General features: G+C 40.1%; 1 protein-coding gene across 1 annotated transcript in view; it reads right to left on the bottom strand.

Annotated features, from left to right (window-relative positions):
• LOC114648020 (cytochrome P450 2B19-like) overlaps nucleotides 1-17,935 on the bottom strand; it is a 40,753-nt gene that overhangs the window by 18,422 nt on the left and 4,396 nt on the right. Inside the window, exons 4-6 of the mRNA XM_051918776.1 lie at nucleotides 13,786-13,935; nucleotides 10,299-10,459; nucleotides 10,023-10,199 (exon numbers count right to left, since the gene is read on the bottom strand). Coding sequence (XP_051774736.1) covers nucleotides 10,023-10,199; nucleotides 10,299-10,459; nucleotides 13,786-13,935 — 488 coding nt within the window. The remainder of the gene's footprint in view (nucleotides 1-10,022; nucleotides 10,200-10,298; nucleotides 10,460-13,785; nucleotides 13,936-17,935) is intronic.

Here is a 17,935-nt window from a genome sequence, read left to right as displayed (position 1 = left end):
ATCTTCTGGTTAAACTAAAGAAATTAGTTATCTGTTTGTGTCAGGACGCATGCAGTATGTGGTTGCATGGCTATATTCTGTGTCACATGTGCATCTTCAAGGACACCTCAAGGACTTATCCAAGGGTTGTAGTGCCTTGCCGTGGCCAGAAGGGGCACTGCCACTGACTGGTTTGTCTCTTTTTTCTTCCTCAACACAAAGATGACAGCCCCTGAGGGCAACTGATTACACCCCTTCAGCAGGACCACTATAAAAAGGAGATGCTCCTGAAGAGGACGAAGTTCATTATTTTTCACCCACTTGCAAGTTTTTTCATTTGTATCAGCCATTTATGTTTATTATTATGCCATTGAGCGCCTGTTTACTTTATTTAACAAAAGATTAAAAAGGGTGACCCGGCTGGTACCCCAACACTTTGTACAAGAACTGAGTGTTCCTTCCATTTGTCCACACCTGGTTTGGATTGGCACCCTGTCCTAAGGTTCTTGAACTGAACTTGAACTTATCTATTGAACTGGTCTAGAATTGGAAAGATTGGGTTCAGCAGAAGGACAAATGTATTAGTTTTAAGGTTAATGTACTTGTTTACATTTTCCTATTTGCAAGTTTTTGCTTGCATATTATATAATGGCTGTATGTGACATGATTTTCTCATTATTACATTCACATACAACCCAAAAAGATTAGATGATAGTAGGTCTCAATTAGAAGTGCTGAAATATAATCAGGCCTGTTTAGAGGAATTTATTTCGCTTTCAATTTTTTATATGTGGGTCCAAAGTCTAAATTCACTTTTTAATTAATGCTTAACTATTTAACTATTTATGCTTAACTATGTTAACTTTATAACATAAAAAAGATCTGTCTGCTTATAATTATTCGTAACAGAATAGTCATTCATTGTTCTTCACTCAGCATTAATTAATAAATCAGATATTGAGAGAGACAGATATCTATTGGTGATTTTCACTTGCACCTGCCTCTGTGAAGTCTCTGCAAAATAAAATTTCTGTGCTTACATGTCAGGGACAAATGTGATTGTATCATTTGATGTGTTTTGTTGACATTTCTCTCTTTGCTTTGAAATTCAATTTCAAATGTATTATTGTGTAGGATTGATAAATATGGGTAGATGGCCACACATGATTTGTGAACGAGTTGGGTGTTGTCTCTTTAAGCGACTAATTCACCCACATGTATAAATTGGCCTAGAAAGGGTCTGAAGCCAGATGTGTGAATAAATCAGTGGCTAATTCGGTGCTGCAGTAAAATCTATGTGCCTCAAATGTTTACCTTTATGTGGTAGGTTTTAATGTTTTTAAATGGTTTTATTCTTTTATGGGGATGTTAAGTATTTTTGCATATATGTATGCATTTTTAAGGATTAACATATTTTAACTAATTGTAAGTTTTGTTTGTTCATGATATTGTTAGTTTGATTTTTTTTCCATGTGTTATTGTTGCACAGTTTGTTTATAGGTTTTGTTTTCCCTTGTTTTATTATTTTACTAGTTATGGAAATGTATGTGAGCTTTTATTGCACATTGCGATGTTCATTTCTATTCACGTTTAAATGAAAGCCTTGACGAGTCATATTGTATCTGTTATCTGTAATAAGTATTATTTGTATGACTCTAAAGGCATGAGCATTTATTATATTAAATGCTGGAGTTGTGCTACAATTGCAGATGGCAGAATAAGATTTCAAGTTGCATGTGTGTAATACACTCTTAGTATAACACCAAGAAAAGGCAATAGCTACAACACACAGAATATACCACATTTGAGATGTAAAAAATAAAGATCACATTCTCTCACGTTTATTTCCTTTGTTATTTTGTTTCTGTGTAGAGTGTGTTCTGCCCTGCTCCTGTATGTAGAGCCTAAGAAGGCAGGGCCAATCAGGCAGCTGGTGTACAGGCCAAAGCTTTATGGTGCTCTACAGCTTCAGCAGAATAGTAGTAGTTTTTGCTTTTGATTTGTTTGTTCATTTATTGGATACTGTGGATTTTGACTCCACCTTTCTTTGTTCTTTTCTGTTCTGTTTCTGGTTGGTGTTCATTGGATTCTTTTTAAAGGCAAAACTTATTTTTGCTTTTTTTTTGTTCCTGACTGGCTTTTCCTGTTTATATTTTTGAATTTTGTCTAAATCTTTAAAAATATGGGTCTTGCTTTGAGTTGGATCAGTTCCATCATTTTCCTCTTGACCTCCTCTTGTAGTTCAGAGCCGTAGTCCCATTTTGGGCCTCTATAGACTGGAAAGTCTGCTTTTTTGAGTTTCGGCTCAGGCTGCCTGGGTTGAGACCATGGGCAGGTCTGATCTATTGTTTGGATATTAGGAGGCCTGGTACCCTTTTTTGGTTAGTGTGAAAGGATTGCAAGCTTTTGTTTCAGCTACAGATTTGCTTTTGTCATTGAAATATTGATGAATAATCAAACCACTTACATTTTCACAACTTCTAATGGCTGACAATGTTTTTGTTTTGCCTTTTAAAAAAAAATCTGTTTATTGCTTTTTGAGTGGCACAGTTTCAAATATAACCTGCTCCTACTCAACACAATATACACCTATCAGCTAGAAAGTGTATGAGCTGTGCTGACTTTGTCAATCTTCAGCTCTGTAAACTATATTTACTAGCAGAGGTAACCTGTTGATAGGAATGTTATGTCTTGGCTGTATATACTGTATTATATGTATATATGTATATATATGTATATATGTGTTGTCACGCACGCGCGCATAGGGAGCCGCGTAAAGACCCAATGAGCAGTGTAATATATCGCACCGGGGGACAAAGGCGGGGTACTAACCTCTCTTTTGTTTTCACAGAAAGACAGGAACAACACTGCCATAGTCTACATGGAATTCCCTAACCACGCGCCACCACTTCCGCATTCCGCCACTTCCCCTGGTCCACCTTTGATGACGTCATGGCTCCCATACAATACCTCGGTTCCTTCCCAGCATTCCATCCATCAGTTTCCGGTCCTACCGCATAAATGGTACCCTTCATCATATGCACGCTGTCTGTTGTAATGCTTTATGCTATCTCACTGACCTTGAAAACAAATTTATTGCAAACTGTACAGTATACAAGGCCGGAAAACCCCAAACCTTAATGCTTTTGTTGTCTGTTTATTACAGTATATATATATATATATATATATATATATATATATATATATATATATATATATATATATATATATATATATATATATATATGGGTGGCGCAGTGGGTAGCGCTGCTGCCTCGCAGTTGGGAGACTGTCCTGCTCCACTGACAGATTGAGGAGATCGTTCCTCCCCCAAACTATGTGACTCTTCAATTCCACCCGGGGGGGATAAACGTTAACATTATATAAAGTTATTGTCTGTTTTTACCTGCATTATTATCAATCTTTAATTTAAAATTGTTTTTTTGTATCAGTAAGGTGCTGCTGGAGTATGTGAATTTCCCCTTGGGATTAATAAAGTAGCCTCGCAGTTAGGAGACCCGGGTTCGCTTCCCGGGTCCTCCCTGCGTGGAGTTTGCATGTTCTCTCCGTGTCTGCGTGGGTTTCCTCCGGGCGCTCCGGTTTCCTCCCACAGTCCAAAGACATGCAGGTTAGGTGGATTGGCGATTCTAAATTGGCCCTAGTGTGTGCTTGGTGTGTGGGTGTGTTTGTGTGTGTCCTGCGGTGGGTTGGCACCCTGCCCAGGATTGGTTCCCTGCCTTGTGCCCTGTGTTGGCTGGGATTGGCTCCAGCAGACCCCTGTGACCCTGTGTTCGGACTCAGAGGGTTGGAAAATGGATATATATATATATATATATATATATATATATATATATATATATATATATATAATATATATATATAGTGGCAGATGACCAGGGATTTTGCCCCACTTTGAAGTAACAAAAAAGGGGGCGTGAATATGTGAAAAAAAGACAACAAGAATCGAAAATATGAAAAACACATCTATTGAAACCAAAACGAAATTAACTTAAACTACATTCTGATACTAGAAAAATAAATATAGAGTTAGGTAAATGTCGATAAAAGTTAAGTAGGTATAATAAAATATTCATCTATGATATACCATTAATTAAAAAAGAACAAATTGGTATTAGTGGGCTCCTTTCAAAAAAAACGTTAGGGGGGCACGATTAAAACTGTTATGAAAACTCGGGTCGCAAATACTTAAAGGTTGAGAAACGCTGCCCTACTATATCACATAATGTGAGGTTGTGCTGTATATTAGTCATGTATTGGGAGTTTATGTACTGTATAGTTGGGGGCTCAAGTTTGAAAACCCTATAAAATACATTTTATGACTGTTGATTGATCAATGACAGAATTATGATTAATGTACTTTCTCACACTAATTACCAGCTGTTAAGGTGAAGTGAGTTAGGGGTCTATGGCAGTTTGAGTTTTAATAAAAACCGCTCAGCTCAGGAGTGGTGGCTGTGTGTGCATGCTGCTGGAAATCTGTGAGGCATGGGTTGTGAATTGGGGAAACTGGCTGATTGTTTACTCACATACAAATGCAATCAGCTCAGTCATTTGCCACTGGTGCTCTGTGGATCGTTAAACTACTCATCTGCACTCACACAGGTATAAAGAGTCTGAGTAGGACATTGAGAGGAAAATGAAAACTTGAGAATGAAGATGCTTGGTAGAAAATTGAGAGGAAGCTAGTCAAAAGAATAGAGAATGAGGTTGGGAATGTGGCTCACTTATCTGAGCAGAAGGCAAGGCAATCAGGAGGTCCCTAGGTGAGCAAGAGGAACCGCACTCCAGAGCACCTCACTCCTGAAGAGCATGAGTGGTTGGCTGGCTATGCGGCCAAGAGATGGTAGTGGGACAAAGGAGCTGGACTTTGGGTATCCCAGTGGTAACCTGCTGAGAAGACCCAATGAGTGACTTTTTCTTCATTTTAATGTGCTTGTGGATCTGCTAATTGGATTGATTATAATGCCCACATGCACTTGTTAAGGATTAATTACTTACTGCACTATTTATTGGACACTGCCTGAATCATAACAAAATGTATAATGCACTTATGTGCTGAACCTTGTTTGTGTCCATTAGTTCATCCTAGGTTCATCCTAAGCTCCTTCTTCCAGCCCAAAACAGAGGATGAACATATTGAAGATGACTGACCTAAATTCTGGTGTACGTTGGTATGCCCACCTCTTTGGGTTTTGAGTGTATTAAAGAACGGAATTGGCCAGAAGTTGGTGTTCATTATTGAACGTGCATCTGTCAGAGCCACATTAGTCCACTGAAGCCTAGTTTGGAAGCCTTAGCACTTAACTGTTACTTACATCATTTTGTTTGACTTTTCAATGTTTATTGGCATTGTTTCTATTAAACAGTGCTTGTAGAATACCCCAACCCTTTTGCATTGTTTCGTTTGCTCTTTTCCCTCACTGTCTAAATCTTTGAGGAAACTTTTGCCTTAAGGATTAAACAATTTTCATTTATTGTCCATTTTTCAACTACCCCTATGTTATTGCTTCAGTCTCAGCTCTCAGTAGTACTCCATATCTGAATTGTGCTTGGCGATATGCCATTTTATTCTTTATCTTCAACTGCTGACTCCTTTACTGAAGGAACCTCTCTATATATACTAAGTGTGGGGAGCCAGAAAAATTGTGACAATCACAGGGATATCTTGTTGCTGGTTAACAAGTGATTACCTTCATTTTGCCAAAACTCAGGTTTTTGAACAAAGCTAGGTCATAAAGAAATAAATAAAATATGACACTCCATTAGCTAAGGTTAACTGTTTTACAAATGGAGAAACTGTCTTGCTGCTTTTTTTTTTTTTTGTACTTTATTTCGCCTTATACAATTTCTTGTATTAGGAATTTGGTAGTTTTCGCATACCCCTTGGGGTCAGAGCGCAGGGTCAGCCATTGTACAGCACCCCTGGAGCAATTACAGGTTAAGGGCCTTGCTCAAGGGCCCAGCAGAGCAGTGGCCTTTTTTTGGCAGTGACGGGGATTCGAACCGGCAACCTTCGGGATACCAGCGCAGATCCTTAGCCTCAGTAACAAAGTATAACAGCATTTATTAATGCACTGACTACATCATGTGTTTGTCAAAGCAGATAAAGTACAGCAAACTGTCTGCATAAGGCACTACTGTTTATGCCTGTGTCTGCTTATCAGTTTTGTTTAATTTTAAATAATTAGTGGTTATGGCTGCTGCTTCATTGATTCAATAAACTGGCTAGGAATCCCACAACTGGTGATCTGTATGAAGACTGCTCATTCTCATTCTGTTTTTTTTCCCCAGGTGTTCTGGTTCTCCTTTCACAAACAAAAGACATGAATGTTAATTTATTTGTTTTGTCTTTTTTTTTCTTGATTGGTAGTAGAAGTGTGTATGTGTGTTTGATGGACTGGTGCCCCATCTAGCGACACTGTGTTTTCTAAATAACATTCTCAGACCTACTTAATCTAATTCAAAGTTCTTAACAAGCTCATACAACATCAAAATTCTACAGTAATTTTAAGCAAAATAGCTTTACTAGACAATCAAACCATACACGATAAGGTAATTTTAAATTCACAAGGCTGAGCAAGGAGTACAATGAAGGCAAAAATGATGGAGTACCATTTGTGGCAAAATGGAATAATAAAAAACAGTAATTGTATAATGAAATAAGTTATCACATGAAAAGTATAGTGATTAGATCTAAATGATGCACATTTGTGAAAAAATGTGTAAATAAATAAGTCATTGTAATTAAGTTCAATAAGTTAGTTATCTTAATTTTTAATATTGTAGGTTTCATTTCAAAAATGCCGTGCTTTTATTTAACAACACAACTTTTCCAAACAGCACATTTCCAAATTTCTATTTTAATACTGGTATCATTCCAAAATGCCTCTTTTACAATAGTTTTGTCACTTGTTAAGACAAAGATCACAAGACTGGACCTATTCCTATTGGTTAATAATTTATGGTGAAATATTTCCCTGATTGTAACAGGATGGCCAGGAAGAGAGTTAACAGATGGGATAGTTAGTTTTGCAGATGAAATAGAAAATTATTTAATTTGTGCTGCATTTTGAGACAAACATATTTAAAATGGTTAGATGGTAAAGTGTTCTTCAAAATGCTGATGCTGATGAAGTCATGTATAAACCACACAGGCATGCATTAACACTTTATTAGAGTCTCTGTTCTGAAATATTCCATTTGTGGAAAATTGTAGATTCTCATGTAGCCTTTCAAAGTACAAAGAAACAAGCCACATCAAAATGTAAAGTAAGAGTATTAAAGTATAATAAACCTCTTTAGATATTTCAAATTGACTATTAAGAAATACTATTTACAAACCAAGTACTGTACTAATGACAGAACATAGTAGGATACAATAATATTACTTCTTTGTCAAAGGTCAATGCTGGGTCTCCCTCAGTATTTTTAGTGTGACCCACCTTTTCCTCAGTGAATTTGCTGCCTCCAAACAGTGGGGAGGTCCTGTGTGCTATTTACATGAATCAAACGCAATCGTCAGTGCACTCCTACTGCCCCTGTGAACTGAGAACAATTGTTCAAGTGGTGTTGGGGTTCGTCCGTGACCCACAGGTTGAGAAACTCAGACTTGGAGTAAATTTAAAAATATATTATAATATATTTTATGAGGGGCGGCACGGTGGCGCAGTGGGTAGCGCTGCTGCCTCGCAGTTGGGAGACCTGGGGACCTGCGTTCGCTTCCTGGGTCCTCCCTGCGTGGAGTTTGCATGTTCTCCCCGTGTCTGCGTGGGTTTCCTCCGGGCGCTCCGGTTTCCTCCCACAGTCCAAAGATATGCTGGTTAGGTGGATTGGCGATTCTGAATTGGCCCTTGTGTGTGCTTGGTGTTTATGTGTGTTCTGCGGTGGGTTGGCACCCTGCCCAGGATTGGTTCCTGCCTTGTGCCCTGTGTTGGCTGGGATTGGCTCCAGCAGACCCCCGTGACCCTGTGTTCGGATTCAGCAGGTTGGGTAATGGATGGATGGATGGATATTTTATAAGTTGTGCCTCTGGATTGGAAGACTGGGGTGGTGGTCCCCCTCTGTAAGAAGGGGGACCGGAGGGTGTGTTCCAACTACAGAGGGATCACACTCCTCAGCCTCCCTGAAAAAGTCTATTCGGGGGTTCTGGAGAGGAGGGTCCGTCGGATAGTCGAGCCTCGGATTCAGGAGGAACAGTGTGGCTTTCGTCCTGGTCGCAGAACAGTGGACCAGCTCTACACCCTTAGCAGGGTCCTGGAGGGTGCATGGGAGTTTGCCCAACCAGTCTACATGTGTTTTGTGGACTTGGAAAAGGCATTCGACCGTGTCCCTCAGGGAATCCTGTGGGGGGTGCTCCGAGAGTATGGGGTACCGGACCCCCTGATAAGAGCTGTTCGGTCCCTGTACGATCGGTGTCAGAGCTTGGTCCACATTGCCGGCAGTAAGTTGAACCCGTTTCCAGTGAGAGTTGGACTCCGCCAGGGCTGCCCTTTGTCACCGATTCTGTTCATAACTTTTATGGACAGAATTTCTAGGCGCAGCCAGGGTGTTGAGGGGGTCCGGCTTGGTGGACTCAGGATTGGGTCACTGCTTTTTGCAGATGATGTTGTCCTGTTTGCTTCATCAGGGCGTGATCTTCAGCTCTCTCTGGATCGGTTCGCAGCTGAGTGTGAAGCGGCTGGGATGGGAATCAGCACCTCCAAATCTGAGACCATGGTCCTCAGCCGGAAAAGGGTGGAGTGCCCTCTTAGGGTTGGGAGCGAGATCCTGCCCCAAGTGGAGGGGTTCAAGTATCTCGGGGTCTTGTTCACAAGTGAGGGAAGAATGGAGCGTGAGATCGACAGGCGGATTGGTGCGGCGTCCGCAGTGATGCGCGCTCTGCATCGGTCTATCGTGGTGAAAAAGGAGCCGAGCCATAAGGCAAAGCTCTCAATTTACCAGTCGATCTATGTTCCTACCCTCACCTATGGTCATGAGCTATGGGTAGTGACCGAAAGAACGAGACCGCGAATACAAGCGGCTGAAATGAGTTTCCTCCGCAGGGTGTCTGGGCTCTCCCTTAAAGATAGGGTGAGAAGCTTAGTCATCCGGGAGGGGCTCAGAGTAGAGCCGCTGCTCCTCCGCATCGAGAGGAGTCAGATGAGGTGGCTTGAGCATCTGATCAGGATGCCTCCTGGACGCCTCCCTGGTGAGGTGTTCCGGGCACGTCCAACCAGGAGGAGGCCCCGGGGAAGACCCAGGACACGCTGGAGGGACTATGTCTCCCGGCTGGCCTGGGAGCGCCTTGGGATTCCCCCGGAAGAGCTAGAAGAAGTGGCCGGGGAGAGGGAAGTCTGGGCATCTCTGCTCAAGCTGCTGCCCCCGCTACCCGACCTCGGATAAGTGGAAGAGGATGGATGGATGGATGGATTTTAAGTTGTGTTTTACAGAATATTACTTGTAATATTTTTAAATATATTGAGAAATGTATTTTTTATTTTGAAAAATGTATTTCAATAAACAATATGGCAATAATTTACTTATATCAAAATTTATTACAATACTGCAATATACTGAAATACATTTCTCCTTGAAATATACTGTGTTTTTAATTTTTTAATATTTTACATATATTTCATTTTTATAAGGGTTAATTGACAAGTGACAAAATATTCATGAAAGGAGACATTTGAAAAAAGTGCATTGAAAAAGTCTTTGGAAATATACTGTTGAAAAAAGTCCCATTGTTAAGTAAAAATGGCCTTTAAAAATAATAATGTTTGAAATCAGAATAAAATGATTCCATTGTATTTCATAATAATTTGGTGTTTTTTTATTTAATTATGAGAGAATTTCACAATTTAATATTTACAGTATATAATCACTGTTATTTGCATGTGACTATTTATATAATTTCCATTTTATTTATTTAGGTACAGATGGTATTCCAAATAACACATTAATTGGAATTTTGCTTAATCGTATCACTGGCAGACCACTGCACTACAGCAAACTTTCCCACCTTTGGTTACTGGAATTATTACCTGTTTCATTTTGATGAGGAAGCTATCTATAAAATCCCGTGGGCTGTCGCTGACCAGTGATGCTTTGTGCTTCGCAATCATGGCTGACGTAAATTGTTTCAGTTCATTCAAACACGTTAACATCTTGTTGAAAGGTCCAGGTATTAATTTCGTGAATACTGGAAATGTGCCATACAGCTGGACCAAACACAAAAAGAGACATAAGAATAGCTTTTAAATACATTTCATTTTTGTCTATTTCCACATATATAGTAAAAAGTATTCAATCTTTCTTACAAATCCAATGGGGCTGGCGACTAATCGTAGATTTTCATTAACCAGAGACACCAAGTTGATAAACTTTTTATCTTGGTAGTCAAACCGCTGCCCAAATACAATGGAGCAGATGACATTGGACACTGCCCGACTTAAAAAGATGGTGGGATCACAAGGAGAACCTTTGGAGAAAACAAAATGATTTAATTGAACAAAGTACATGCAACTTTACATGGAGAAAATTTACATTTTATACATGGAAATAAAAAGAAATGTTATGATGAAAATATTTAATATAGATGTGCCAGTTAGACTATGCACCATGCAAATATGGTTATTGCTTTGAAATTCACACTTTTTTCCTTTTCATACTTCTGCTCAAAGTCTGGGCATAATTAAGTTTTACATTTTTACTAGAAAAAAATATTTGATAATATTTTTATAAATTAAAGGGTTTATATTTGCAAGTTCTAAGTAATGTGTGAAAAAGTTGCTTTGTGCAAAAGAAAAGGAAACTTTTATATAAATTAAATGTGTAGGATGGCATGGTGGCACAGTGCCTAAATTTGGGGTTGCATTTTGCTTCCAGTCACTGTCAGTATGAAGTCTGCACATTCTGCCCACTCATGTTGTGTACACGAGCGGGCCCTGTGATGGACTGGCACCCTATTCAGTGATGGTTGTAAATAATTGCTTAAATATCCAAAACAGTATAAAAAGCAAAAATTATGAATCCTTACCCATTTAATTCTCATTTCATTCATTAAAAATAGAATACATCATTTGGATTTTTTTGTATTGCTACAAAACTATAGAAATGGGAAAATAACACTTTGCCTAATTAAAGTGCAGATCCAAATAAACATAGAAGTTGGTTGGAACAAAAATTTGCAGCCCCATGGGTTGAAAACAAAGATGGGGATTGACGAACTGCACTGACCTGTCTTCTTCCTCTTCTATAAATCACCTGAACAGAGACCTGCCTAAAACTCCAACTTCCTGCACTCTCTTCTAGCCATGCCTCCTATTGACCTCACTTCTGCCTTGCACACCCATGGACCAGCCTCTTCCTTCCCCGTGAGTATAAAAGCCCAGCATCATCCTTTCTTTTTCTGTCCCTATTTGGACGCTGAACCAGACACCTCTGGGGCAGGCAGAAGCACCACAAAATAGGGACAGCCATTTCCCTGCAGCTCTCCATGGTGGAACTCATGGCACTACAGTTCCAAGTATGCCCGGTGAGTGTGTATATGGTTACCCTGGTCCTGGAATGCTGTCAATTAGCATATTGTGATAACATAAAATCATGAAAGTCTGTTTCCCCCTGTCAATCCACCATACTAGACTCTCTGCTAGGTAAGTGCACAGGGGTTCATTCTGGCTGGGATACCCATCCACTCTGGCTCTCCATCACAACACCCATTGTGTTTGCTATGTTGCCATATTTGTTATTGTGATAAAAACCTTTTAATGGTCTGCTAAACCATTTGTTTGAGCTTATTTTGAGCCCCAAGATCTAAACGAAAAATGAGATGTTCTTACGTAACTCAACCTGTTTGGGTCATTTCTATCAATTGATTTAAGTGTCTTATGCACAAAATAGTCATTAGGTGGCATGGTGAGTTCAAGAAAAGAACATTTTCAGGAAGCATCTGAACAGAAAGTAAGAAACTTTATAATCACTACTGACTTGTGCAATTATGTTCCCAATATTTTCAAAGGTACAGTATGCTTATTTTTTGATGTAGCTTGGCATCAAAGGTTTTACTGAACAAAATTATTCAACTAAGTAGCAAGAAATAAGTAATGAACTTGTAACAATTTTTTAAAATCATGCGTTACCAAATGGTTGAGATGACAATTTATAATGAAAGTATACATAAACACTAAATTTCTATATTTTCATGTTGAATATGATGCTTTCTGATCATATACAGTAGTCAATATAATGAATGTGTGGTTATTCATCTATATATTTCCACAACCAATACATTGTTATATTTTTAACAATTTTGAGTTGTTTTCAAAGTGAAAACAGTGACAGCTCAGTATTAGTATACTCGTGATACTTTCTTTATTACAGAATGACTTTTCTTTTCCTACTTCTGTCTTTCAATGCGATGACGGATATAACTGGAGATCAATCCTCAGATGAGGACTCAGAATGCACTTCTGCACAAGTGCCACCCTTTACAAAAGAAAAGTGTGAAAAACACCCTAAAACCTGTTTCCTGTGCAGTGGCACATGAGTCACCAAAGTTCCCCTAGTGTCCCAAAATGGACTAATGGCTAGAATTACAAGTTCAGTAAATCCTTCATTGGCCCAGTGATGATTTAGTAATGCTGACCAATGTAATCACTACCACAAAATTGTCTATTTATTAATGTTACCATAGAATAAGCAACACAGTCTCACAGTAAAAAGGCAAGGTTTCACATTCTGGGTCCTTCCTTTGTGGAGTTTGCATGTTTTCTCCGTTTCCATGTTGATTTCCTCCAACAGTCTAAAATAATGCAGGTTAGTTGGACTGGCGGTACTGATTCGTCCATATGCTTTGTGTGTTTGTGTGCGCTCACCCTGTAATTGGCTGGTCTTCTGCCCAGGTATTGTTCCTGTCTGTGCCCATTGATTGCTGGAGTAGGCTCTAGGGGACTGTCAACCCCACCCTGCATGTGCAGGTATAGAAAAAGGATGGACCTTTTAAGGTTCATGACCAAATTTGGGCTTCCTGTCTGTTTGCCCTCACTGGGACATTGTTTTGGGACCAGTGTTGCCCCAATATGTAATGGCAACCATCAATAAATTGTAGCATACCACCAAAAATGAACCAAATGCCAAATGTTCAAACAAATGACCTAATGGACTAATACATCATTGTGCTGTTGCATTACAAATGTTATGTACTCACTTATTCTACATAGGAAGACAAGGTAGAGGGTCCGCAATGGGCCGTGTGGTAAACCTCACCAAAGTGTGTGTGTATGTGTGTGTAGGGGGTTGGAAACATTTCATTTTGAATGTCAGTTTATTTTAGTTGTACACATTGCCTATTCTTCAATAAATGTAATTTTCAGCTTAAATTGTACACATTTATAAAGGAGTTTAAAGTTCACTTTTACCATTTATGGAAATATTAACCAATTGGTAGACCTCCAAAATTCAAAATCTTTATGGTGAGTCAAAACCAATATATATTTTATTGTTGTTATTGTGCCAAGGAACCACAAAATGCAAACAAATAATTGTTGCTATACTTTTTCTGGGTGTGCCCATTAAAAGATTTATGCAGTAACATTTGTTCATTCGTGCTACTGTATTATTAGGATTTTTCATTGTGCTTTACCAGAAAGCACAAATGGCTGGCTATTTTGGCAACAGCATTCTTACATGTAGCAGCACATACCTCATTCAAATTGTTAACAAAACGTCAGTCATGTTTTTATCTATTCCAAACATTTTAGGCTAAATTTATGTCATCCTGTGGAAATCTCAGCTGACTTGCCTCACCTTTGGTTTTTCTGAATTCCTCGGTGAGGTGCTTAGCTTCCTCTTGGATCCATTCCTCAATGCTGCGTTTTCCCATTCCGAAATCTCGCATGGTGGACAGAGAGAAACGGCGGATTTGTTTCCAGCGCTCTCCATTGCTTTGTATTAAACCTACAAAAAACCTGAGAATGTTACTTGAGGATTTAAATAAAGCAAACTACAATAAGGGTTTTATGCAAAAAATTGCAAAAGGTATCATGGCCATGCAATTGATTAATATATATTCTAATAGTTTTATTAATTTGTTGCTCAAGAACTATGTAGGCTGCATCTGACATGTTTAGTAGTGGTATTGGTTTCAAACCAGAGGGGGGACTAAGATAGCCTGGCAAGTTTAACTTCAAACTTGATGTGTTATGTTAAGTCCAATAAAAACAACAAGGAACTAAAATGCTCAGTTATGAATCTTAGAGGGCCACTGGGACTACTTGGTAAATTTTGCTATGTTTCACAAACAGATCATATTTTTGAACTATTTCTATCTTTTTCTTCTTCTTTCGACTGCTATGATTTTTATTAATGAACTGTTTTGTTTTTCTTCACATTCATTTTGTTGGTAGGTGTTCCACAAGACAATGGCATCATGGCATCACTACAGCACTGATTGTAGAATATGGGCATGCTGGTGCAGACTAGGTGTTCTAGCATGTGTGTGCTGAAGTCAGACTTCATAAGCTAAGGGAGAACCAAACATCCTGAAGATTTTAGTGTTTCCCATCAGTGCTGACATTTCATTTTAACCCATGGGATGTACAATACCATTCACTTACACTTCAAAACAAAGATAATTTGCTTTCAGAAGCAATTTTGTTATCAAAATACTGTAGGTAGCAACCAAGCATGTGATTCAAACCCATGACACTGGATCTGTAAAGTAAGAGCATAAACTGCTACACCAATTTGCTGTATCCACTCACTGCACATTTGTAAAATGACAGAATCTGCCTCAGTTAGAAGGGTTTAAGTATATTGGGTGAGGGAAGAAGGGAGTGGGAGATCAATAGATGAATAAGAGCAGCATCTGCAATCATGTGGATATGGTACCAGTTTGTTGTGTTAAAGAGAGAGTTAAGCCAAAAGGAAAGTCTCTTGATTTACTGGTCTATCTAAGTTCCTACCCTCAGCTATGATCACAAACTCTGGGTAATTGCTTAAAGAACCTGATGTGGAAGAAGAGTTTCCTTTGCTGGGTGTCTGTGCTCAGACTTAGAGACAGGGTAAAAAGTGTATACATTCAGGACAAGCTCAAACTATTTTCACTCATAATCATACTTTTATCCCATTTTATTGATTATGTATGGGTCCCGAACAAGAACACGACAGAACACTGTCATTACCTAGCAGCCATCGCAGGTGAGCTCTCTCAGGATCCATGCACCATGACACTTTGAGTAGACATGACAGATGTGAAAGAGCCCGGAGACACCGTGGTGAACATTATGCAGCCTTAACATCATCCAGCATATGCTCTTCAGAGTGTTTTGGGACACACATCAAACCTTGTTGCCTCGACCAGTATGAATGTGCCATCCTGGAGGAGTTGGACTGCCTGTGCAATCTGAACTGGCTGCAGGTATTGCTCCATGCTACGAGTAGTGACAAGGACACTAGCAAAATGCAAAACTAGAGAAGAATCAGCCATGAGGCATAAGAAGGGAGCAATTGTCTGTAGCCACCACCTACAAGACTATTCCCTTTTTGGGGATTGTTTTGCTATTGCCTCTCAAGTGCACCTGTTGTCACTACAAACCAGGTGAAGTTGTTTCATAATCACTTATGCTTCTAAGCTGGGCAGTATAATATCTCCTCTCATGTAGTAGAATTGACATGTGAAATATTCATAAAGCAAGAGAAACACTGGAGTAGTAGTTAAGACCATCAAAACACTGATGCAAAACATATAAAGTATAGAGTGTGCTAAATAGAATGTGATGCTGAACCACCAAAATACACACTTATGGGTAAGGGAATGGAGAGAGAAGCTTAATATTGTATTCTTCTGTTTATTTGAGAAATATCATGGTGGCTGTACTTTGGTGACCCAGTAAGTGTACAAAAATGGGCCACCAAATGAAATTTTGGATCAAAAAACAAAAAGGTGACAAAGACTAGAGAAGTCATATATAAGTCAATGAATAAGTATTGTTGTTTTCTTTACATATATTGTGAGGTTTCTGAACTGTTTTAGGTTAGGACAACCCCAACTCACACCTCCCCCCGACTACTAAATGGGACTACACGTCGAGGTACGACTGCTGCGTCTGTGGAGGACTGATCATCCATTGCTGAGGCAACCACAGGTTCACAGTGCAGCAGCATGGCGCCACAGGAACAACTACAAGCCAATTGAAATTGCGCTATACGCACCTGTCGCCGATGGGTGATGCAAGGGACATTATAAATGCAGGGAACAGTATATGTTGGCCACTGACCTGGACCTGACTGTGCCCATTTGCTCTGTCTGTGTATAGGAGAGTGGTAGCTCCTGCTGCAATAAATAACCCTGCTGTTCCTGTTTCAAGTTGAATAAATAGGTTTTTCTAAATTACTGAGACTCAGCCTCGTGTTTTGGGGTGCTAGACAGTGACTCACATGTGGTACCAGGAGTGGGGTCTTGCACCAATGGAAGAGGCATATGATATCCCGATACCAGCGGAGCAAAATGAGGCTCCTGCAGGAGCTCCAGTCTTTGTGCTCCCCAGGGATGTGCTGGTGAAGATGGCTCCCTCGAACGACCCAGGGTGTTTCCTGTTTTGCTTCAAGTGCACAGCAACATTGATGCGCTGGGACAGGGGAACGTGGACAGCTATCGTGGCCCAATTTGTAACTGGGAAGGCCCTACAGGTTGTGCAAAACCTCCCTCCCAAAAGACTCAATGATTATGACTTCATGAAGCAACAGAACATCCTCCGTGCGGCTGTGAGCCCGGTGGTTAAGGAGCGCCAGTTTCGTCTGTGGCATATTGATCCAGACCACCCCATATGAGGACAGATCCAGGGCTTAGTGGACCTGATTCAAAGTTGGATCCACGGAGACACTTTCAAGCACATTGTGGAGAAGCTCACTATTGATGCAGTCCTGTTGGGGACAGACGAAAGCCTTTGTGATGAAATGCTACAGAACCACATCCTCTCATTGCTCGATCTTACCCGCAGACTAGAAGGTGCACAAACCACCTGGAAACAACGAGGCTACCCAGGCTTGACCCTGATTTCAATCCAGCCAGCTCAGACCTCCAGTGTTACAAGCGTCATGGGTGGAAGACGCCATAGTAGAAACACCACAGTGCAGACTGAACGTAGTTGCTTCCGCTGTGATCAACTGGGACATTTGGCTTAGGAGTGCCACCTTCCACCTGCGCAAACAATGGCCATCAGTCTGGCCCATGTAAGCAGCTCACAAGTTTCCACCAAGATGTTAAAGAAGGGCAATTTTAATGTCTCTTACATTGGTCAGACGGAAATTCTCAGCACTGAAGTCAGCGTAGCGTAGTCCACTGTGTTTTGCTCCACATACAAAGTAAATATCCACTGCGTCAATGGGGACATTAAAACATATGAGACTATATTACTCCCTCTGAAATTTAAAGGGAAGAAACTTAAAGGTTTGGATTGCCATATCAGACACTTTACGCTGGCCACTCCTAATAGGAAAAAGGAATGCCCTCCTCCCATGGATATTGGCCACCTGCAGAGTGCGTTCCCCCATAGTGGATAGACAGAGGCTCGGCACACACAATTTCAGTCAAGGAACCGGGTTTGAAATTGAACCAGAGTTGTCCATTGAGGTGGGGGACGAATCTTCATTGATTACCTGGGACACCTGGCAGACTTTTCTATGCCGTTGCGCACATCAACAGCCTCCCCAGACCGGACACTCAATACAGACCAAGATGAAAACGAAGTAGCAGTGGGAGGTGAGTGCAATGCTGCCATCCAGATGGAGTTTGCTTGCCTGCAACAAGCCAATAGCAACTTGGATTTTGCATTCAGACAAGCCCACATCGCTCATATCTGGAAAGAAAGGACCTGAATTTAAAACACATTTTTACTTAAGGATGGTTTTCTGTATCGAATGATTTTTGATTGCATGGGTGATGGGTGTATCAAGC

Source organism: Erpetoichthys calabaricus, chromosome 1 (genome assembly GCF_900747795.2).
Source record: "Erpetoichthys calabaricus chromosome 1, fErpCal1.3, whole genome shotgun sequence".
Lineage (NCBI taxonomy): Eukaryota > Metazoa > Chordata > Cladistia > Polypteriformes > Polypteridae > Erpetoichthys > Erpetoichthys calabaricus.
Note: the sequence above shows the minus strand (reverse complement) of the source record. Positions and strands in the feature narration are given on the sequence as shown.